At 42.1% G+C, this 24,876-nt stretch overlaps 2 protein-coding genes across 2 annotated transcripts in view; one reads left to right on the top strand and one right to left on the bottom strand.

The window, feature by feature from the left end:
* LOC134208765 (protein yellow) overlaps nt 1–10,851 on the top strand; it is a 28,343-nt gene extending 17,492 nt beyond the window's left edge. Inside the window, exons 2-4 of the mRNA XM_062684689.1 lie at nt 9,122–9,451; nt 9,516–10,185; nt 10,248–10,851. Coding sequence (XP_062540673.1) covers nt 9,129–9,451; nt 9,516–10,185; nt 10,248–10,709 — 1,455 coding nt within the window. The 5' untranslated portion in view covers nt 9,122–9,128 and the 3' untranslated portion in view covers nt 10,710–10,851. The remainder of the gene's footprint in view (nt 1–9,121; nt 9,452–9,515; nt 10,186–10,247) is intronic.
* Nucleotides 1–24,876, bottom strand: part of LOC134214466 (opsin Rh4) — a 371,396-nt gene that overhangs the window by 311,728 nt on the left and 34,792 nt on the right. The gene's annotated exons all lie outside the window — the stretch shown is intronic.

Here is a 24,876-nt window from a genome sequence, read left to right as displayed (position 1 = left end):
CTGCGACCTTTACTTACACAAACTTTCGGATTTCGGATGGACAAATTATGAAAAAAAAAAAAGAAAATACAGTCGCCTCTCCACATCTCGATATTGAAGGGACCATCGAGATAGAGAGAGATCGAGGAAGGGATACTAGATCCAAAAAAAACTCGTTGCTATGAAAAACGACAACAAAACAAATGTCATTTCTTATTGTTGATCCGTTGATCCGTCCAAAGATGGTCTAGTAGCCTGAAAATTTGATCATATTGACATGAAGAGAGTGGATCTAGAGCAAAATATGATCATAACACATCGAGATAGAGAGGTTATCGAGATGAAGAATGCCCAATTGTAGAATTGAAGGAACCGAAGAAATTATCGACATAGGGAGAGATATCGAGATATAGAACATCGAGATATAGAGAGTCGACTGTATTTCAATTTAAGAAAAGATACAATCTACGTCTAACCCTTCTTGCTTCTCCACGCTTCAGCGCTGGTAGACTCGCTGTCTTCATTGAGGGTACTTCGCCGTCGATAGCCCCCGGTAGCGGCATTCTGCTTTCGTCTTCTTTTTTTTGGCTTTCTCTTCTCACACACGGGCTTTATGGGCTGTCACGGCTACCATCCTTGATGAGTAGCTAGCGGGAGAGCAAGCTTCTTTGTCGGATCCCCCTGGAGACGCTGGTGTTTTAATACCGCGCCCACTACCCGCCGTAGTAGGCCTGTGCAGAATTCTGCCCCAGACATTACACCCCTTTGCACTGCCTGACTTCACCCTTCTAGACTATTAACTGCGAGGGCGAGGAACTCTCCTGGCTGACCCCCACAGTAGCTTTCAACTATGGCGGCGATCCACACCCTTGCACTGCACTTCCACATAGGGACGTTCCGATACATCCGATATATCGGAATATCGATATTTTTGTTTCGATATCCGATATTTTTATATCGATATTTTGCTTTCAATATATCAGTCATATCGATATTTTTGCTTTCGATATCGATATATTGAATCAGAACAAAGTAACAAAAAAAAATCAATTACAATGTATTTTGTGAAAGAAAATACTTCAAAATGAATCAGAAATGAAAATGGTTAAGATGATTTTTGTCGGTAGCGTGGATGGTGTGAAGTGTGTGTTGCCATCACAAATAGTTTGGGTAACTCAACACTTTACATTGACGCACCGTTGTGCGTTGCCAATTCAATTATTAACGTGTTCCTATGATAGAATAGATAAATTAACTTTAGGCATTAGAAAGAGATTTGTATACATGGGAATTTCGGAAAATTGGAAAATTTATGAAAATTTTCTTTCGAAATTTAAAAGAATACCCCGTAGAAATTATAAAAAAATTCCTTAGGAAGTTCAAAATATTTTTACGGGTTCTGATGAAAATTTTATTTTTTTCCGTATGGCAAATTTTACGTAAATTTTGAAAAATGCCCGTGAAAATCTAAGAGGATTACCTGCTGATGTTTGATGTGAAACAAAAAGATAATTACTTTTGAAAGATTAAGAGAATTTCCTTTTTAATGCCAATGAATTTTCTCGTGATAATTCTGAATTTTCTTAATAATTAAAATTAAAAAAAAAACTTCCGTGAAAATTCTGAAGAGAGGATTTTCTCTTGTTATTAATCACAATAACTCTAGGAGAAGTACAGGGAAATCGTCAGTGGAATTTCAGAAAAATTTTCGAATTTTAGTTGATTTTTTCAAGCGAACGTGAAATAGTGAAGCAGTATCATGCCGAAAACGCCTCTGCTGCCGGGTAAAACTACGACGAATGCCGCCCCGATGATTGTCGGACTGGCACACTCTAGATTGGATCAAGTAATAGAAAAAAAAAGTCATTTCTAATAATTACTGTAAAGGGGTAATATGATAATATGATAGTAATTGAATAACTGAAACAAATGTATTCTCAATATTCTCATTTTTAAAATGTCATATGATTTTCCGGTATATCGATGTTTTCATTCCAATATATCGGTGATATCGATACTTTGATTCGATTGTCGTATCGAATCAAATATACCTACATCAGACTGAAAAGCGCAGCTAAACGGATTGGACTAGTCATCAACACGTCGAAGACGAAGTCCATGATAGGAAGAGTCTCAAGAGAGGTCAATGTGAGCCACCCACCACGAGTTTCTATCGGTGTTGACGAAATCGAGGTGGTTGAAGAATTCGTGTACTTGGGCTCACTGGTGACCGCCGATAACGATACCAGCAGAGAAATTCGGAGACGCATAGTGGCTGGAAATCGTACGTACTTTGGACTCCGCAAGACGCTCCGTTCGAACAGAGTTCGCCGCCGTACCAAACTGACTATCTACAAAACGCTTATAAGACCGGTAGTTCTCTACGGACACGAGACCTGGACGATGCTCGTGGAGGACCAACGCGCACTTGGAGTTTTCGAAAGGAAAGTGTTGCGTACCATCTATGGTGGGGTGCAGATGGCGGACGGTACGTGGAGGAGGCGAATGAACCACGAGTTGCATCAGCTGTTGGGAGAACCATCCATCGTTCACACCGCGAAAATCGGAAGACTGCGGTGGGCCGGGCACGTAGCCAGAATGTCGGACAGTAATCCGGTGAAAATGGTTCTCGAAAACGATCCGACGGGAACAAGAAGGCGAGGTGCACAGCGGGCAAGGTGGATCGATCAGGTGGAGGACGACTTGCGGACCCTCCGCAGACTGCGTGGTTGGCGAAGTGCAGCCATGGACCGAGCTGAATGGAGAAGTCTTTTATGTGCAGCACAGGCCACTCCGGTCTTAGTCTGATGATAAATAAATAAATAATCGAATCAAATATCGATATTTTGAAGTATCGGAACGTCCCTACTCCCACAGCACTTCATCACGAACCGGCACGTCTCCCAAGACAGTTCCACCCGATGAAGCTCCTCTTTTCTCACTTTCCGCTTCTCACTGTGAAAAATGAGTAGCGTGAAGTGTGAAGTGAGAAGTAAGACGTATTATTTCCCACATATCACTTCCCACTGTGAAAAGTGGAAGAGAAAAGTAAGACAGGAGATACATCTCTTTTCACCCAACATTTCAAACTTTTCATTTCTCATTTTTGGCAGTGATAAGTGTGAAATGATGATTGAGAAGGCGTCAAATAGCTTTTTTTTTCTGATTTTTCATCTGACTCATTTACTTAATTTTAATGAACATTTAAAATTTTGACAAGGAATAACAAAGAAAACGTACTTCAAACAAAGAACAAACATCATCGTCTTTAACAGAGTCTTTGTCTAATGGACTGGGTCGAACTATTAAAATCTACAATTCGTGCTCCAAGATGGAGGTAATCCCGACGTCGTAGTGTCCTCTCCGGATTGTGGATGTTGATGTCGGCGAAAATTTTCGGGGCATCAATTTCTCCTATCAGCATTTTTGCAACGAATATAGTTTGCGCGATTGAACGTCGTCGTTCGAGAGTTTCTAATCCGAGAAGCTGACAGCGAACTTTTTTTTTCTGTTTTGCTTCAATTCTGGTAATTCAATTAGCGTGAAAAGGTCATCAGGCTACAACACTTCCCATGTAACCAAAAGTTTCTTTGAGAGTACGTTTTTCGCTTAAGCAGCTCGGAGCAGCTGATTAAACGGAAAACTTACTCGTAAAGGAACTTTTGGTTACTTGGGTTGACTCCTAGCTAGATCGTACTAGCCAGCAGTACAGGGACCGTAGGCAGTATGGATCTCAAAACGATATTTCAAAGATGAATCCCAGTTGCCTACCCGAGTAAAAAAATACAGTAGAATAACAGTACAATTTATTGTAACACTACTATTAATAACATTGAATTGGCGATAGATTATATTGTAAATGAAACCATAGAAATACATTAGAATGCATTGTTATGAACCATTGTAATGTAAATGAACCACTCAAATGTAAATGAAGTTTTCGCAATAGAATGTACGGGTTGTTAAGTATCGTAACTATACAAAATCTGAGATTTTTCCATACATTTTTGACGTAAACTACGTCTAAGGGGAAGCCTCAGATACAGGGTGCAAAATGAAAATTTCCAAATTGAGGACCGTCACGAAATCATGTAAGATTTCAAACGGTAATAACGTCTTTATCTTTCGATGGATTTTCGACATTTGCTTATCAATCGATTCGGAAACTCTCCAGCAATTTGCCAATTCTATTGATACTATTGATTATCAACGTTAAACTATTGAAAATGTTATTTCTTTCCAAACCGGGTGAAAAATTCAATCCCGTTCATAAATCCCCAACACGGACATCAGATTGCAGTAACGTACGGGCCTTTTGATCCACTGCTTCGTTTTCCCTGTGTATAAAAAGCCCCGTGTTTTGCGTGCGCGCATCATTTTCATTCTGCATGTCACGGAGAACGGACGATTTCGTTCGCACGGGAGGGCTCGTTGATTGAGATTTATGAGTGATAATGCGGATGAAATTTTTCGTCAGGTAGTGGTGGCGGTCTGGCAACAGCAGTACATCTTTTTCATCCGTGTTCCCAACAGCATCGTTGTGGAAATGAATCGGTTCTTTCAGGACCACCATTATGTTTGGGAGGAAAATTAAGTTGAAATAATTTTTGACGTAAACTACGTCTAAGGGGAAGCCTCAAATACAGGGTGTTAAACGGAAATTTCCAAATTCGAGACCGTCGCGAAATTAGGATAGATTTCAAACACGAATAGCGTCTTTATCTTTCGATGCATTTTAATCACTTACTCTACAGAAGTCGAATGATGGATTGAATCTTATGAATTTTTGCGTTACCGCTGCCGATTTATTGCAACAATCTCATGAATTTACTCTCAGTCAGTCAGCCCTGAAAAGGACAGATTTCAGATCATGCGGATTTCTAATCACCAACACAACAGCAACCATTCGATAGTCAGAATATCACAAGAGTATTTCACTCAAATGCAGATGCTGGCTCTATGGTTCTACCGCTACACTGCAACAGATTGCCATCGTTGGATTCTCTGTCGCAACGATCCTGTTACGAGCGCTACCTACGCCATCGGTGGAAACGAAGAGCGTGCGTCAGAAGGAGAAGCTGCAAAAATGTATTTGCATGGATGGAAGTTAAACCTGAAACAAGTAGCAGTCTATCTACTAAAATAATAATCTTGAGGGGAAATTTCACTGGTTTGATGCTATCCATGTGAATAAATTTGTGTAGCGTCCCTGACGCACGGTCGTGATTCCGCCACCAACGGAAACTATCAGCCATCACCAAGCGATAATATGAACTTTGATCAAAATTCGTCTCGCCTCAAATTATGCCTTAAGAGCTGCTTTCACTGATGAGACTTCAGACGCAACCGTTCCAGAAATAAACACCACCATAGCCGCCATCGTAGAGACACGCAAGAAAATTCCATCTGAGTGCTGTTGATGCTGACGACGACGACCGCGCGACCCACACCATCGCCGGGAATAAAATTTCCGGTAGGAGCTCCGCCGATGCCGAAGGTGGTACCATGGTCTGGTCTCCGCGACATCTCGAACGAAATGGCTCGCGCGCGCGGAAGAGCTGCTTTCTTGTAATCAATAAAGTTGAACCTGTAGCCACGCCCCTTTGGTGAGTGTTTGACGGTTGCACAATATTTGCAGTCATACCGGACAACAAAGAGGCGGGACTAATGAGCCATCTTTATTGGTTATAAGAAAACTGCTATCCCCCGCGCGCGTGGCGCAATCAGCCTCATTCCAAATCAAGACAGTAGCACATACGGACGTGTTTTTTGCTCGCACATTTTTGACGTAAACTACGTCTAAGGCGAAGACTCATATACAGGGTGTAAAACCGAAATTTCCAAATTTGTTTTCTGTATGTACGTAGAATCACGAGCGCGCGTCAAACGGAGAAGCTGCAAAAATGTATTCGCATGGATGACTATCTACTAAAATTATAAGTCTTTCTCTGAATCGGGATCTCGTGATTCTACTACCGACGGAAAACAATCTGCCATCACCAAACAATTAAGTTTTTCTTTGATCAAAATTCATCTCGCCTCAAGTTGTGACTTGAGAGCTACTTTCATTGAAGGTAGCCAATCGTTAGTAGGGGAAATTACGGCTTTGGCAGGTTTTGTTCTATTATTGTCAGGGGGGTTTTGTGTAACTAATTATGCTAAAATTTGGCCTAAACATTCTTTGCATATCAATGAATATTGTGGCCAAATTTTCATAAAATATGGTCAATAAAAACCCCCGCCGACAATAATAGAACAAAAGCTGCCAAAGCCGTCATTCCCCCTACTTCATACAAGAAAATTTAAACTGAGCGCTGCTAATGTTAATGACGACGACCGTGCGACCCACACCATCGCCGGGAATAAAATTTCCGGTAGGAGCTCCGCCGATGCCGAAGGTGGTACCACCGTCTGCTCTCCGCGACATCTCGAACGAAATGGCTCGCGCGCGCGGAAGAGCTGCTTTCTTGTAATCAATAAAGTTGAATCTGTAGCCACGCCCCTTTGGTGAGTGTTTGACGGTTACACAATATTTGCAGCCATACCGGACAACAAAGAGGCGGGACTAATGAGCCATCTTTATTAATTATAAGAAAACTGCTCTACCGCGCGCGCGTGGCATATCAGCACCTAAAAACTCATGGATGGATTGAATCATCGTATGTTTTCTGTATGTATGTAGAATCACGAGCGCGAATCGAACGGAGAAGCTGCAAAAATGTTTTCGCCCCTTTGGTGAGTGTTTGACGGTTACACAATATTTGCAGCCATACCGGACAACAAAGAGGCGGAACCAATGAGCCATCTTTATTGATGATAAGAAAACTGCTCTCCCCCGCGCGCGTGGCACTTCATTAGAAATGTCGCGGGCGGCGGTCCCAGCATCGGTTTTTCTCAGGGCCACCATCCTATGCAAAGGAAGAGATGAGGCGAATATTGGTCAAATAGCAAATTAAGCACTTGGCGACGCCATAATGTTGCCGTCCGTAGCAGAATCACGAGTGCGCCCCGGGAGGAGATGCTACAATTATGAATTCGTATGGATGGCATCAGTGGCAGCCAGGTGAAATTTTCTCAAGATCTTATTTGATTTTGTTGCAGCTTGTGATTGGGAAGGCGGATTATTAACAATCAATCGAAAGATGGAGATGGAGACAGTTCAATCGAAATGATGCCGTCAGTAGCGAAATCACGAGTGCGCTTTGACGCGTGGTCTTTGCAAAAACATGTGTGCGTCTTCAGTGATTTGACGGAAGTTATCCTCATTTCTAAAGTTTTAACGGTTAAATACAGTAAAAAGTGCAATTAAACTTGATAAATTGAAATTTAGAAATACCCAAGTTTAGTTAAGCTCATTTAGAATATTTTTCGAAAAATTCGAAAAAGAGCAATGAATTCAATTTAAACAAACAAAACTAAACTACTCATATTATACAAAACTCGGAAATTCAATAAATTCGTTTTAATTACATAAATATATTAGTTCTTTTTGAAATGTAAATTTCATAAGAAATCCAAAGAGTAATTTTGTAATACTCATGGATAATGGCACTAGATTCTTCATTTTACCAAACTGTTTCACGTAGTTTACGTCGGGCGGTCGTGTCTTGTACACAACCCTTATGATTTTTTCGTCACACAATAGAGTGTATGGTTAATATATTGTTGAAATATCCAAACAAAACTGTTCAAAATACAAAATATTGTATTTGTATAGTAAAACAAAACGATTTTTTATTTCTCAGTTGTGACAGCTTTACTGTTCAACAATGCAATTTAAAGGGAAAAAATGCATATTTGGCGCTATGAGGCAAATATTGTTAAATAGTTTATATGCAATGTAATAAAACATTTCAAAAGTGATCAATGTATGAATCTTATGTACGAAAACGTTTCAAAAACAATTGCAAGTATTGATACATTAGAGAAATATGTTGATGTATTGTATCCTCAGTGTATCTTGTATCAGATTGTATCTGTGCAACCATCAAGAAACAATGTATCGTATTGTATACCGTTCATTGCATGGTAATTCAATTGTTTACACTATTGAACCAATAGTACATTTTTATCTGGGTATTGGCCTTATAAATAACATCGTAAAAATGAGCTCGGAGTGTGAGCCCACTGTCAAGCTGAACGCCCAAATCTTGTACTTGGTAGACAATCGGTTTTATTTTACTTTTGACCTATTTGGCCAAATAACATATTCAGTCTAAGGACCCATTCGGTCGAATGACCTATTCAGCAAAATGTCCTGTTCGGTCAAATGACCTATTCGACCAAATGACGAATTTGGCCAAATCACCTATGTGAACAAACAACATATTCGGGCGAATAACTTATTCGTACGAATGACTTGTTCGGCCAAATGACTTATCCGGCCAAATGACTTCGATCCTAATGGTCTGTTTACTTTTTTTTGAACAACTTTTGGCCTAGTAGCCTTCGACCAAATGGCATTCGAACAAATGGCTCTTCCAGTGTCTATATACGAAACAAGTTATTTGTAACTCGCAGATTACATATCATACACACCTTCTCCATGAACAATTTGAAGCTGTTTGCAGAACCTTTTATGCAGCTGCACCAATGTCTTCAACTTATAACGGTTTCTGGCAACGACATCTGTATGAAATTTAGGATAGACAAATGTTGGTCCATATATTTACGATGTCGTCAACTGGCGGATGCCTACAATTTCTGCTCCAACGAAACAGGAGGAGATTCGAATCATGGTTGAAGGTGAAACGTAGAAAGTGCCTTACAGGTCGGTCTCTCTGTCACATGAACGCAATAACGTAACTGGTACCGTCATTGATCCTTAAATATTATTCTGTGATGAACTATTTATTCTTTAAAAATCACGTTAATAAAGAGGGAAAAATCGTCAAATGTCTTGAAATATTTTTGCTGTGTGCATAGTGTGCACATTTAGGTCGGAAGCTAATCCAAAATCCCAATTCGTGGCTCCTTATTCAATATTGATTTTTCTGATCAATCACGGAGTAGCAAATTCGAATTTTAGTTTTATTTAGCTTAAACTCGAAGGCCATTTTTAGGAATAATTGCGGAATAATACATATAAGCAAAATAAATATATCGTTTTATATGCTCACACACTATTTTCTTTTCTTTACAGATTGACAATGAATTATTGCAAGCTTCAATTAACCTTTCGGCTGCTTCTGGCAACACTGATGGTGTTGCCAGCAGCCCTGGGAGGATCCCCGTTCATGCATTCCCGTCAGTCACCTTTAACACGTACGGTTAGCTCCAATGTCACCACGCAATCACCAGTGCTCGCAAATCCGTACCTTGCCCCAGGAGGAACAGAAGCTCTTGGCAGCAAACAAGTGACGGATTTCAGTAACAGTCAAGGCAAGAACGTCTTCGATGCTATCTACCAATGGAAAGTCATCGATTTCCTGTACCCGAGTTTGAAGGCTCGCAATGATGCTATTCGCACCAAGTAAGATTTTTCTCTCATCAGTAAGGGAAGTGTAAATTTACATCATTCTCCTTTTCTTCCCTAGACAATTTATCCCTGAAAACAATCTCCCACTTGGCGTTGACCGTTACCGCGACCGTATTTTCATCACAACACCTCGTTGGAACCCTGGTGTGCCGGCCACCCTGTCCTACCTCCCGCTTCCCGTTCAGGATCCAAGCCTACCACTGATCCCTTACCCGGACTGGAGCTTCCATACGTCTCCCCAAAACCCTGACTGCAGTCGTTTGGTTTCCGTTTACCGTATCTACGTCGACGAATGTGAGCGCCTTTGGGTACTCGATGCGGGGGTCATCGATACTCTCACCAACCTTCAGCAAATTTGCCCTCCGAAGATCTTGGCATTCAATCTTCAAACAGACGAACTGCTCTTCAGCTACACCCTTCCAGCGGACCAAGTCAAGCAGGATTCATTACACACCAACATCGTGGTGGATATCCGGGATGCACAGTGTGAAGATGCATTCGCCTACGTAGCCGATGTTTGGCGCTACGGAATCACCGTGTTCAGTTTGCGCGAGATGAAGAGCTGGAGGACAACCAACTACCTTTACAATCCGAACCCTTTCGCCAGTGACTACAACTACAAGGAGCTGAACTTCCAGTGGTCCGACGGAGTTTTCGGAATGTCGCTTTCGCCCGTTCACCGTGATGGTGATCGTATGCTGTTCTACCATCCGATGTCCAGTTACACGGTTTGTTAAAATCGACTGTTTCATATAATTAAACTTATTACATTCGGCATCCTACTTTACAGGAATTTCAAGTCCCGACTTCGGTGTTGCAGAACGAAACCATTTGGCAGAACTTCGGACTGGCGAAGGCATTCCAACCGGTTGGTAGCCGAGGTAAAGCCGGTCAATCCTCTACATCCGGAGTCGCCGACAACAACGTCCAATTCTACACACTGGTTCAGCAGAGCGGAGTTGGATGCTGGGATTTGGCCAAACCGTACAATCGAAACAATTTGGGCGTGGTTGAGAAGGACTTGGACAAGCTGACGTTCCCGAACGACTTGAAGATTGATCGCGAGCCAAAACAATCCATCTGGGTTATCAGCAATAAGCTGCCGGTATTTCTGTACTCACGACTGGACTACACTGAGGTGAACTTCCGGGTGCTGAATGCTGACGTAGAGGAGGCGATACAGAAAACGGTCTGTGATCCTCGGGTGCCTCCAGGTTTAGCCTTCGGCAAGGAACCTGAATGCGACTTTTAAATTTATGTTTTTGTGTGTTTTGTGTTGTGTAAGTCTCAAGATTATTGATTTTGATTATTTAATTTTTGTGTATGTCTTCTTATGATTTTTAAATTATGATGATATAATGCTCGACCAGTAAAATAATTGATTTATAAGACAAGCTTTGCTTATTTCTTATCACCCGTTTTACGTCCCAACCATGTTTTATGATAGGTACTTGATCTAATCTGAACGAAAAGGTAAAAAATTAACGAAACTATGTATAACGGAATGTAGAATATATAAACGAAATAGCATTCAGGGCCAGATCATAAATATTCACCTTCATAATGCAGCTTCATTTTTCCCAAGGAGTTAAGAAAACATCCTGGACCGAATCGAGAATCGAACTCGTCATTTCCGGTTTGGCAATCCTACGGCACCGCTTGCAAGGCTAATAAGAGACCCCAAGGTCGCCACGTTCTTACTTCAATTTCCCACCAGTAATATTTTATGCATATTTAGATTTGATTTCACTTCGGCGAAAACCGGCCAGCTGATAGCGTTGCAAGTTCATATGTTGCCATGGCTAATCCAAAAATGTATGGCTAGCGTTCCCCAGATGTCTCGAACACTACTTTGCTGCAATTCTGATTTTAGCAAAACATTCTGGAATGCACCCTCTTGTCTGCTGATCTTTCTTCGGAAGCTAGCTGAAATTTAAACAAAACACAAACTCGCATTGAATTAATTCTGCCCATTCTCCATACCACAAGAACAAATGAAAAATTCCATTGCACGTAAAGCAACCGGAAAAGTTTCACGAAGCCCATTTTTGTATGTCAGTCAGTTGCGACTTTAGTCTTTCATATGCATTGGACCATTCCTAACATACCGTAGTCCGGGAGATAATTGAACAGAGGAGTCATATTCATCTTTGGTGATACTTTCCTAAACATTCATATGCATCGACGTTAAAAATAGTTGCAAGTGGCTATTTAATATTAAAAGTAAATCAACCTTATTGTGGAGCATCGAATATTTCTAAGTGAAGAAGCACTCAATGTAGAATCCCATTGAGGGCATCAACAATGCTTTTCAGCTGTTGCAATTTCATTTTTCAAAATTGGGCAATAAAACCTTTAATAACTGTCCAAATCCCAAATCAATATCTGTGGCAAAGGATGAAAGTGATGCTACTCTCATACAATAGTCTAGTACCTCCTACGAATTTGTGCGAATTGCTCAATGCTAATGCTAATTGCTCATTCGGATAAATGTAATCTTGCGAAGCAAGTTTCTAGTGTTTTTAATTTTTGCATTGAGATTTGATTTGCAATTTACGATTCTAACCTAAATTTATCCTTAAGAGGTACCAATACCGATTGAATTCGATGAATTGAGGTGATGTCTGTTATGCGTATGTATGTGTGTGCAAAAAAACAAACTAATTTAAAAAAATCTAACTAAGTTTTATTCGACGCGAAATTCTGTCCCATTGTTTCCTATTAAAAATGGATCAGATCGGACGATGGGATCAAAAGTTATGATCATAATACGATTTTTACCAAAAAAAAACACGCTAAAACTAATTGCAACGGCATCAATACCACCTGGTGGATCAATCAGGTTTTTTTTTAACTAAGTCGATTGATATACGAACTATGTTCGTATGAGCCCGGGCCTTTAAAAAACATTAGGTTTTGAAACGAATTTATCGCGTTCTATTAAAATCTTGTTATACGAGCAAGACAACGCCCTTTTACTATCATTACTAAGCATTGTTCCAATAATTCAATAACTTTACAACTTTTTCAAAAAGTGATCAACTGGACCTCGGATTACGGTTCGCGTTTATACAGCGTGTAATCCGCAAACCAAAGTTTTTCACCAGCATTCTAGTCAACAAGTTAGCCGTGGTGGTAATGATACTTTTTTCTATGTAGTTACTTTTTCCCATACATGGAGAATGCTGTTTTTCATGCGGAATAGATATTCTCCCAAACATGGCTGAAAACTAGTTGCTGAAAAACCATGAACAATCATCTTTCTGCGTCCACTCATATGAAGTGAATGCAGTTTGACGACGTACACACACAACCGGGTGCATGGACCGTTCTTGTTTTCGTTTTTTCTGTTCATAAGAGTGGAAATTTTAATCTCCGGGAAACATTGAGACTTTTTTGTTCCCGCTTTGGAGGAAGTTCAATAGAAGGCAGGTAAGATTGAAGCATTGTTTTAAAAATACGGTGCTGGAACGGATCGTATCCAATGAATCGAGAAATGGAGTCAGTCTATAAGAATTAAAATTGAATGGTGCTTGCAATGAGGGAAACTTGAGAATCGTTGGAAAGAAACATTTTTTGCAAGCTTTATCATATAGGGACACCACAGGTATTTCCGTCCATCGTCGTAGCTAAAACCAACGAAAGCAACGACCTTTTGCTAGAACTCCAATATAGCAGAACGTATCTCCAAAGCTTACAATTTGGTACGGATGAGTTTGGCAAAGAAGTGTCTCTTTTATTGGTTATCGAGACTATGACAAAAAGACGAAAATGACTGCCTTTACCCTGTCACGGTGCTTAATTTACGGTTATTATGAAAATAAATATACCATTCAATCTGCAGCCGCCATTAGATTTCTATTATAATTCTACGCTTCTGGACAAATTTTTAGAAAAAAATCGTTGGCGAGATTTTTGAGTTATACCGTTTTTAAGTTTTTTGATGAAAAAGGCCTTGTAAATCAATTAAAAATCCATAGCACAACGTAATAACTTACAAACGTTTTTTTTTAATACAAAATCAATTAAATATCTACCTTCCTGTACCTATGATGGTCGTACACTCCATGTTATCCTGAGCAAAACTATCTGTAATATCTTGTTCCAGGTCGCTCGTTCTAGGGCCACCAGTCGCAGGTCCCCCGGCACGCCTGCCACACGTGCATCTTCCTTGATTGCACACAGTCAGCGAGTGCGTGGTCTACCCTGGAGCCGACGTCCTTTTCCAGATTCTCTGCTAAACATGACTTTTGCTGGTTTCTCTTTTGCCATACGTACATTATGTCCAGCCCACTGTAATATGCCGTATTTTATTACCCTGCCTATGTCTGCATTTTTGTACACTTGGCACAATTGATTCAAGCGTCTGAGCCATTCTTAATTTTCCACCGCACTGCCAAGTATTGAACGCGGTATTTTCCATTCAAACACTCCCAGAATTCGATGTTTTGCATCTGTTAACGACACAACGCGATCGATCTACACCAATGATGTCGATGTTATACGCAAAACCAAGGAACATGTAAGACTTGTTGATGATGATTCCCTTCCTTTGCACACAAGAATTTTGAATTGCACCTTCCAGTGCTGAGTACAGTTGTTTTACTGTAGGTACAGGGGAGTCAATTTCATTGAGAATAATCATTGTTTTCAATGCGATTTCAATCAAAGTTTATGATAAATTGTATTTAACATCACATTTATACATAATGCATCAACTGAAACTATCGTAGAGTGTATAATTACAAAAGAAAATCACTATTGGTGCTACCTCCACTTCAGGTGCGATTACCCTATTGCTTCAAAAGAAAATGCTCATTTTTTCGTGGATATAGAGATTTAATGGATTCTATATAGAAAATCGTTTGCAAGTTATTACGTTGTGCTATGGATTTTTAATTGATTTACAAGGCCTTTTTCATCAAAAAACTTAAAAACGGCATAACTCAAAAATCTAGCCAACGATTTTTTTGAAAATTTGTCCAGAAGCGTAGAATTATAGTAGAAATCGAATGGCGGCTGCAGATTGAATGGTATATTTATTTTCATAATAACGGTAAATGAAGCACCGTGGCTATACATGCGTTTTAATTTCAAAGTTATGCCATGAAGTGCTATGAAGATCAAAATTATTTATGTGTTTTAAAAAATGCAATTTTGACGGCTTTATCAAGATTCTTATTGATCTGTTCATAGAAAATCTACACCTCCGATTATTTTTAATCTCAATGAGTAATACACGCCAGATAGTCGCCTATATAAGAAAAACATACCTTTAGAAAAAAACTACCTTGATATGTATGAAAAATGGGCCGCCACGTTGTGGATTGTGGCAGTGAATGCCTATTTAGTACGTTCTACTTCGAATAAATTTTACACATCTATGAGGGCCTTGAAAACTGATAGTGGAAGTTGTCATATTTTTGCAAAGCATAATTTCGCATATAAATTAAATTGGCATCTTGAATGCCGCTTTTTTTTTTACTTATTTTATTTGCTAATTATCTAATACATGCATTCATCTCTTAGACTAGGTGTTCCGTGTTTTTTTAACACTATTATACTAGGAGTTTATCGTTGCAATAGAAGATTGCAGCGATTTTTGTCTAAAATTGGAAATTATTTTGTTGGACATTTGTTGCAATGTCTCAATATTAGAAAATCTATGAAATTCATTGGTACTATACCACGGAGGCAACTTCAGAATCATTTTCAAAATTTTATTTTGAGTCCTCTGAAGTGCAGCAACTAGTATTGGTATTGCAGCAACTAGTCCATATTGGCACAGCATACAACATGGCTGGTCTAAAAATTTGTTTGTAAATCAAAAGTTTGTTCTTAAGTTTTGATTTTCTGTTTATAAGTGGATATAGACACTTAATATATTTGTTACATTTGACTTGAATGCCTTCAATGTGACTTTTAAAAGTTAATTTTTGATCTAGCAGAAGTCCTTAATATTTAGCTTCGCAATACCAATTAATTGGAACACCATTCATAGTGACAATATGTCTGCTAGAAGGTTTCAAATAAGAAGCTCTCGGCTTATGTGCGAAAATTATAAGCTGAGTTTTGGAAGCATTGTCAGAAGTAAAAATGTTATACAATATGGGCCTCAGTATGCTGCCTTGGGGAACACCAGCTCTTACAGGTAATCTATCAGATTTAAAATTCTGATAATTTACCTGCAGTGAACGATCTGATAAATAACTTTGGATCAGTTTAATAATGCACAGAGGAAAATTAAAATTCATCAATTCTACAATCAAACCTTCATGCCAAACACTGTCAAATGCTTTCTCTATATCAAGAAGAGCAACTCCAGTCGAATATCCTTCAGATTTGTTGAGATGAATTAAATTCGTAACTCTTAATAACTGATGGGTGGTTGAATGCCCATGGTGAAAACCAAATTGCTCATCAGCAAAAATATAATTGTCATTAATATGAACCATCATTCTACAGTCGACTCTCTACATCTCGATGTTCTGTATCTCGATATCTCTTCCTATGTCGATGGTTTCGACGGTCCCTTCAATCTACATACATCTGGGTACTCTACATCTCGATAACCTCCCTATCTCGATATCTCTCTATCTCGATGTGTTCTGATCATATTTTGTTCTGGGTTCACTCTCCTTATGTCGATATATTCAAATTTTTAGGCTACTAGACCATCTGTGGACAATAATAAACATATCAACAACAAGATATAACACTTGTTTTGTTGTCGCTTTTCATAGCAACGAGCTTTTTAGGATCTAGCAGCCATTTCAATTTTCCTTCCATTACTCGATCTCTCCCTATCTCGATGGTCCCTTCAATATCGAGATGTGGAGAGGCGACTGTATTTAAAATAATCAAATTTATTGTTTTGGTTTGCTTGTCCTCATGTATGAAAATTTGGCTTCTTTGATGAAATTTTTGTTGATCATAGCCTCACATAGGTTTAAATTATCCCCACTAGAATTTTTTGCTACTTTGCATATTGCAGATTTCGTGGGCAGCAGGGACTATGTCCAAGGGTTTGACGATCCCTCCCCAGGCCATCTGCGAGTGGTGGCGCCTGCCTAGGATGTGGTGGGGTTTGACAGTGGGCCCTGTTAAACCTCTATAAAAAGCTGCATGTATCCGCAAGTAGGCTCCGCCAAAGCGACCGTGTGCCGCTCAAAGCGCACAAGCCCAAGCCCTGGTGTTAGGTGGGACGCTAAACAGCCCTGACACGACGGCCCTCCGACGAGACAGGAGGTTTGCGCAGGCCCAATAAGCTGCCTTTAAAAATAACTATTACGAACGACATAGAAGATAATACGACTCAATACAATCAGCAAAGACCTAGGCGACGAATAAAGGATCACGATTGGAAGCTTGGAACATGGAACTGCAAGTCGCTAGGCTTCGCAGGTTGCGACAGGATAATATACGATGAATTACATCCCCGCAACTTCGATGTTGTAGCGCTGCAGGAAATCTGCTGGACAGGACAGAAAGTGTAGAAAAGCGGGCATCGAGCGGCTACCTTCTACCAAAGCCGTGGGCCCACCAACGAGCTGGGAACCGGCTTCATAGTGCTGGGAAAGATGCGCCAACGCGTGATTGGGTGGCAGCCAATCAACGCAAGGATGTGCAAGCTGAGGATTAAAGGCCGTTTCTTCAACTACAGCATCATCAACGTGCACTGCCCACACGAAGGGAGACCCGACGACGAGAAAGAAGCGTTCTACGCACAGCTGGAGCAGACATACGATGGATGCCCACTGCGGGACGTCAAAATCGTCATCGGTGACATGAACGCACAGGTAGGAAGGAAGGAAATGTATAGACCGGTCATCGGACCGGATAGTCTGCACACCGTATCGAATGACAACGGCCAACGATGCATAAACTTTGCAGCCTCCCGCGGAATGGTAGTCCGAAGCAATTTCTTCCCCCGCAAGAATATCCACAAGGCCACATGGAAATCACCTAATCAAGTAACGGAAAACCAAATCGACCACGTTCTAATCGACGGTAAATTCTTCTCCGACATCACGAACGTCCGCACTTACCGCAGTTCGAATATTGAATCCGACCACTACCTCGTTGCAGTATATCTGCGCTCAAAACTCTCGACGGTGATCAACACGCGTCGGTGTCGTCCGCCGCGGCTAAACATTGGGCGGCTGCAAGACGGTAGACTAGCCCAGTGGCACTCCCAACGGAAGAGCAGCTAGGCGCGAGACGCTGCTCTTGAAGATGGCTGGAGAGATATTCGATCCGCCATGGGAAGCACCGCAACCGCTGCACTAGGCACGGTGGCTCCGAATCAAAGAAACGACCGGTATGACGGCGAATGTGAGCAGTTAGTTGAGGAGAAGAATGCAGCATGGGCGAGATTGCTGCAACACCGCACGAGGGCGAACGAGGCACGATACAAATGGGCGCGGAACAGACAAAACTCGATTTTCCGGAGGAAAAAGCGCCAGCAGGAAGATCGAGACCGTGAAGAGACGGAGGAACTGTACCGCGCTAATAACGCACGATAGTTCTATGAGAAGTTGAACCGTTCACGTAAGGGCCACGCGCCACAGCCCGATATGTGCAAGGACATAAACGGGAACCATCTTACAAACGAGCGTGAGGTGATCCAAAGATGTCGGCAGCACCTGAATGGCGATATGGCAGACAACGGTGGCGGTATGGTAATGAACCTAGGAGCAGGCGCGCAGGACATGTGACTTCCGGCTCCGAATCTCCAGGAAATCCAGGAGGAGATCGGTCGGCGGAAAAACAAAAAAGCCCTGGAGTTGACCAACTCTTTAGAGGAGAGCTGTTTAAACACGGTGGTGAGGCACTGGCTAGAGCGCTGCACTGGGTGATTACCAAGGTTTGGGAGGATGAGGTTCTGCCGCAGGAGTGGATGGAAGGTGTCGTGTGTCCCATCTACAAAAAGGGCGATAAGCTGGATTGTAGCAACTACCGCGCAATCACATTGCTGAACGCCGCCTACAAGGTACTCTCCCAAATTTTATGCTGCCGACTAACACCAATTGCAAGAGAGTTCGTGGGACAGGCGGGATTTATGGGTGAACGCTCTATCACAGACCAGGTGTTCGCCATACGTCAGGTATTGCAGAAATGCCGCGAATACAACGTGCCCACTAGATCTGTTCACCATTTTCAAAAGTATTTCAGATTCAAAGTGCCACCCCTCTATTTCGATGATTAGCTTATGTAGAGTCTCCTGACCAATTTTCAGCCAAATCCATGAAGATTTAGAGGTGCATCAAACGAGATTTGTGATTTTTCAGACTTTCTCGTAAAAATATCCTCTGAACGCATCAATTTAACTCCACATAATAAAAAGATTAGTCGTTGATAGCTTCTTTAGACTATTATCTACCACTTTGTCATTGATACTAGGATGTTTAGAGGGCTTATTCTATGACTTTTTATTAGATTTAGCTGAAAAAAATGCCTGAAAACCAGAAAAATAATTTTAAGTGCTTCTGGGGGTAGTATAAATTTTCAATATGTACCCAATTCAATTTTTCCTTTCCAGTATGCTCGACCCACTGGTATGGATCTAGAGTGGGCTATGTGGTAGTGCCAGGGCCTGCAGATCAAGAGTTCCACGGTTCGAGGCGCCGAGTCGATAAAGATTTTTTTTCGATTTTTTTTTTCGGGTTTCGACTATTCATTTCAATGAGACCAAAGCAAGCGTTTTTCGGGCCAAGGGAAAATCTTGTTTCGTTGTTTATGTTGAGGATCATCTTTCACCCATCAATCTTTTCTCTAGAATTAGCATTGGTAGATAAACGAAAATCTTGCCTGTTAGATGAAAATCCTTTTTCGTTTCATTACTTTTATCTCTCACTCACTTTTCGCAAGAATTATCACAGAACAATTACAAAATTGTATGGCCGCGCCGGGATTCGAACCCAGAATAGTAACAATAGTAGCTGTAGGGATGCGTTTACTTTAGCCACACCACTACGCTATCTGTATGAAAGCGTATTTGAAAGTTATTTGTTCCACATAATTGTTTCGGGCAGCAGGGACTATGTCCAAGGGCTTGACGATCCCTCCCCAGGCCATCTGCGAGTTGTGGGGCTTGCCTAGGATGTGGTGGGGTTTGACAGTGGGCCCTGTTAATGTATCCGCTGCATCCGCTGCATGTATCCGCAAGTAGGCCCCACCAAAGCGACCGTGTGCCGCTCAAAGCGCACAAGCCCAAGTCCTGGTGTTAGGTGGGACGCTAAACAGCCCTGACACGACGGCCCTCCAACGAGACAGGAGGTTTGCGCAGGCCCAATAAGCCGCCTAGAAAACCAATCATTACGAACAATATAAGAGATAATGCGACTCGATATAATCGGCAAAGACCTAAGCGACGAATACAGGATCACGATTGGAAGCTTGGAACATGGAACTGCAAGTCGCTAGGTTTCGCAGGTTGCGACAGGATGATCTACGATGAATTACACCCCCGCAACTTCGACGTCGTGGCGCTTCAGGAGATTTGCTGGACAGGACAGAAAGTGTGGAAAAGCGGGCATCGAGCGGCTACCTTCTACCAAAGCCGTGGGCCCACCAACGAGCTGGGAACCGGCTTCATAGTGCTGGGTAAGATGCGCCAACGCGTGATTGGGTGGCAGCCAATCAACGCAAGGAAGTGCAAGCTGAGGATTAAAGGCCGTTTCTTCTACTATAGCATCATCAACGTGCACTGCCCACACGAAGGGAGACCCGACGACGAGAAAGAAGCGTTCTACGCACAGCTACGTCCCATTGCGGGACGTTAAAATCGTCATAGGTGACATGAACGCACAGGTAGGAAGGGAGGAAATGTATAGACCGGTCATCGGACCGGATAGTCTGCACACCGTATCGAATGACAACGGCCAACGATGCATAAACTTCGCAGCCTCCCGCGGAATGGTAGTCCGAAGCACCTTCTTTCCCCGCAAAAATATCCACAAGGCCACATGGAGATCACCTAACCAAGAAACGGAAAACCAAATCGACCACGTTCTAATCGACGGTAAATTCTTCTCCGACATCACGAACGTCCGCACTTACCGCAGTGCGAATATTGAATCCGACCACTACCTCGTTGCAGTATGCCTGCGCTCAAAACTCTCGACGGTATACAACACGCGTCGAAGTCGGACGCCGCGGCTTAACATTGGGCGGCTACAAGACGGTAGACTAGCCCAAGAATACGCGCAGCAGCTGGAAGTGGCACTTCCAACGGAAGAGCAACTAGGCGCAGCGTCTCTTAAAGATGGCTGGAGAGATATTCGATCCGCCATTGGTAGCACCGCAACCGCTGCACTTGGCACGGTGCCCCCGGATCAGAGAAACGACTGGTATGACGGCGAATGTGAGCAGTTAGTGGAAGAGAAGAATGCAGCATGGGCGAGATTGCTGCAACACCGCACGAGGGCGAACGAAGCACGATATAAACAGGCGCGGAACAGACAAAACTCGATTTTCCGGAGGAAAAAAGCGCCAGCAGGAAGATCTAGACCGTGAAGAAACGGAGCAACTGTACCGCGCTAATAACACACGAAAGTTCTATGAGAAGTTGAACCGTTCACGTAAGGGTCACGTGCCACAGCCTGATATGTGTAAGGACATAAACGGGAACCTTCGTGCGAACGAGCGCGAGGTGATCAAAAGGTGGCGGCAGCACTACGAAGAACACCTGAATGGCGATGTGGCAGACGAAGATGGCGGTATGGTGATGGACCTGGGAGAACGCGCGCAGGATAGAATTCTACCGGCTCCGGATCTCCAGGAAATCCAGGAGGAGATTGGCCGGCTGAAGAACAACAAAGCCCCTGGGGTTGACCAACTACCAGGAGAGCTATTTAAACACGGTGGTGAGGCACTGGCTAGAGCGCTGCACTGGGTCATTACCAAGATTTGGGAGGAGGAAGTTTTGCCGCAGGAGTGGATGGAAGGTGTCGTGTCCCATCTACAAAAAGGGCGATAAGCTGGATTGTAGCAACTACCGCGCAATCACATTGCTGAACGCCGCCTACAAGGTACTCTCCCAAATTTTATGCCGTCGACTAGCACCAACTGCAAGGGAGTTCGTGGGGCAGTACCAGGCGGGTTTTATGGGCGAACGCTCCACCACGGACCAGGTGTTCGCCATTCGCCAAGTACTGCAGAAATGCCGCGAATACAACGTGCCCACACATCATCTATTCATCGACTTCAAAGCCGCATATGATACAATCGATCGGGACCAGCTATGGCAGCTAATGCACGAACACGGTTTTCGGATAAACTGACACGGTTGATCAAAGCGACGATGGATCGGGTGATGTGCGTAGTTCGAGTTTCAGGGGCATTCTCGAGTCCCTTCGAAACCCGCAGAGGGTTACGGCAAGGTGATGGTCTTTCGTGTTTGCTATTCAACATCGCTTTGGAAGGGGTAATACGAAGAGCAGGGATTAACACGAGTGGTACAATTTTCAATAAGTCCGTCCAGCTATTTGGTTTCGCCGACGACATAGATATTATGGCACGTAACTTTGAGAAGATGGAGGAAGCCTACATCAGACTGAAGAGGGAAGCTAAGCGGATCGGACTAGTCATCAACACGTCGAAGACGAAGTACATGATAGGAAGAGATTCAAGAGAAGACAATGTGAGCCACCCACCGCGAGTTGGCATCGGTGGTGACGAAATCGAGGTGGTAGAAGAATTTGTGTACTTGGGCTCACTGGTGACTGCCGAAAATGACACCAGCAGAGAAATTCGGAGACGCATAGTGGCTGGAAATCGTACGTACTTTGGACTCCGCAAGACGCTGATCAAATAGAGTTCGCCGCCGTACCAAACTGACAATCTACAAAACGCTGATTAGACCGGTAGTCCTCTACGGACACGAGACCTGGACGATGCTCGTGGAGGACCAACGCGCACTTGGAGTTTTCGAAAGGAAAGTGTTGCGTACCATCTATGGTGGGGTGCAGATGGCGGACGGTACGTGGAGGAGGCGAATGAACCACGAATTGCATCAGCTGTTGGGAGAACCATCCATCGTTCACACCGCGAAAATCGGACGACTGCGATGGGCCGGGCACGTAGCCAGAATGTCGGACAGTAACCCGGTGAAAATGGTTCTCGACAACGATCCGACGGGCACAAGAAGGCGAGGTGCGCAGCGGGCAAGGTGGATCGATCAGGTGGAAGATGACTTGCGGACCCTCCGTAGACTGCGTGGTTGGCGACGTGTAGCCATGGACCGAGCCGAATGGAGAAGACTCTTATATACCGTACAGGCCACTTCGGCCTTAGTCTGAATAAATAATAATAATTGTTCCACATAAGCTACTACCATTTCCATTGATGAAGCCACGAAAAGACTTGAATATGAAAGAAAAAGAGCAAACCAACGTTAGCGGCAATCGAAGTGAGCGAAAAATTGTTATCACTCTCCAGGCTGTTTTTCTTTCCCGAAAATCGATTTCTCCCCGAAAACTTTCGTGAGGGAAAATCATGTGCTTCTGAGATTGAGTGAGCATTACGAACCCGGGTTAACATCTTTCGGTCAAAAAATTCACTCATTGAAGGACCGCACGCTCATCTGATTTCACTCAAATTTGGATCAATTTTATTAATAATAAAAAATGACTTAAGACAAAACATGAGTTTTTATCCTCTACAACTGCATATCTCCAGATTTGGTTATCAAAAATCATTTTTTTACTATTCCCTTACTAGACCTTTGCTCACAGAAGCAGTTGGTGTAAAAAACACAAAATCAACAAAAATGGTTTATGTCAAGCTCTATCTGCACGAAAAAAAAAAAATCACAATGAATGTATTAGGCAAAACACTAATATTTTTGCCATTTTGGTTTCGTAATGGATTATACACGAAAAAAAACTTCACAATGAATGTATTTGCCAAAACACATATATTTTTGCCATTGTGGTTTCTTAATTGAATGTATTTCAAATTGCAATGATTGTTATGCGGTGCTGCATAACATAATCATAACACAAAACTTATACATTTCATGTCAAATACTCATATGCATGATTGGAGCTTTCGAATACAATGTATAAGCTCAAAGAATGATTTCTATTAGTGATATTATATAAAAATCATTAGGTTCATTTGTGTATTTTATTCCTGTTGATAATTTCTTTTCTTTATTTTGAAATCTGTAAAATCAATTTGGAAATTTACATTCCATTCCACTGAATGCTTGGCCGAGGTATAAATATTGTCGATGCAGATGAAATTAAGAACATGTATTAACTTGTCTCAACTATGTCGCTCGACTGAAACGTCGCTGGTCGCTGGCGACCCTTTCCAGTAAGGGAACGTCCACAAACTACGTAACGCTTAGAGGGGGAGGGGGGTTGAGTGAAGTGTGACGACCCATACAAAAATTTCAGAAGCTTCATACAAAAAGTGTGACATAGGGGGGAGGGGGGGTTGAACAAGTTTTGCGTTACGTAATTAATGGATCTTCCCTAAGTGCTCCAGCGACCCAGGCAAATTAAATGCGTCGCTGCAGCACCAAACTGAAAAGCGCTCGCTGGTTGAGCGACGCGACGGTCCAGCGACGTTCCAGCGATTACTCGCATAGACAATACTGCTTCCCACGGTGGGCCATCTAGAGGCAGGGATAATTTTCGAGCAATGACGAGCAATGGATTGTGGACCAATATGAAATCTCAGGCGGCGGTACCGATCAGATGAATCGCCTCTCGGCTACGATCTCATGCTCCGTCACTTGTTTCCGGGTCTAGTTTTCATACAGCCCAATGCATGGCCGTGTTGTCAATGGACCGGCGACACCTCCGAGGACGGTTCTTCGATGAATTTTACAAGTTGATCCATATCGGCAGGGCCTCGCAATTGCCGCCTGGCAAAATATCATGAGATTTGTTCTGGACTCGATTTTGGATTACTGTAAAATAACGAAGCAAGTGTTAATAAATAGATTGATGATGATATTACCATCTTACCCTTAGAGATTTTTATGCCCGTTCATATTCAAAGCCTTTAAATAAAAAATAAATCACACTTTTTCTACAGCAGTTTGGCTGCAGGATGAATGTAACCGACGGTTGCTTTTCAATATCACCAACTAATCAAAAGCTTAAGTTTCACTTAATACATTTTTGCCATTAAGCGAAACTTATACTTTTCATTCAATACCATAATATTGAATATACACACTCTAAATGAGAATGATTCAGTTTTATTATGAGAATCATATAATGGAAAATGAAAAACATAATTGATGTCTAATTAATAACATAAATGGAATTCAATTAAAAAAATAATTGATTTTTTTACGTGTATATCTAATTGCAATAAAACCTATGCGGTGGGGCATAAGATAATCATAACAAAAAACTTATACATTTTATGTCAAATACTCATATGTATAATAAGGAATG

Source organism: Armigeres subalbatus, chromosome 2 (genome assembly GCF_024139115.2).
Source record: "Armigeres subalbatus isolate Guangzhou_Male chromosome 2, GZ_Asu_2, whole genome shotgun sequence".
NCBI classification, from domain to species: Eukaryota; Metazoa; Arthropoda; class Insecta; order Diptera; family Culicidae; genus Armigeres; species Armigeres subalbatus.
This window is presented reverse-complemented; position numbering and strand designations above follow the sequence as displayed.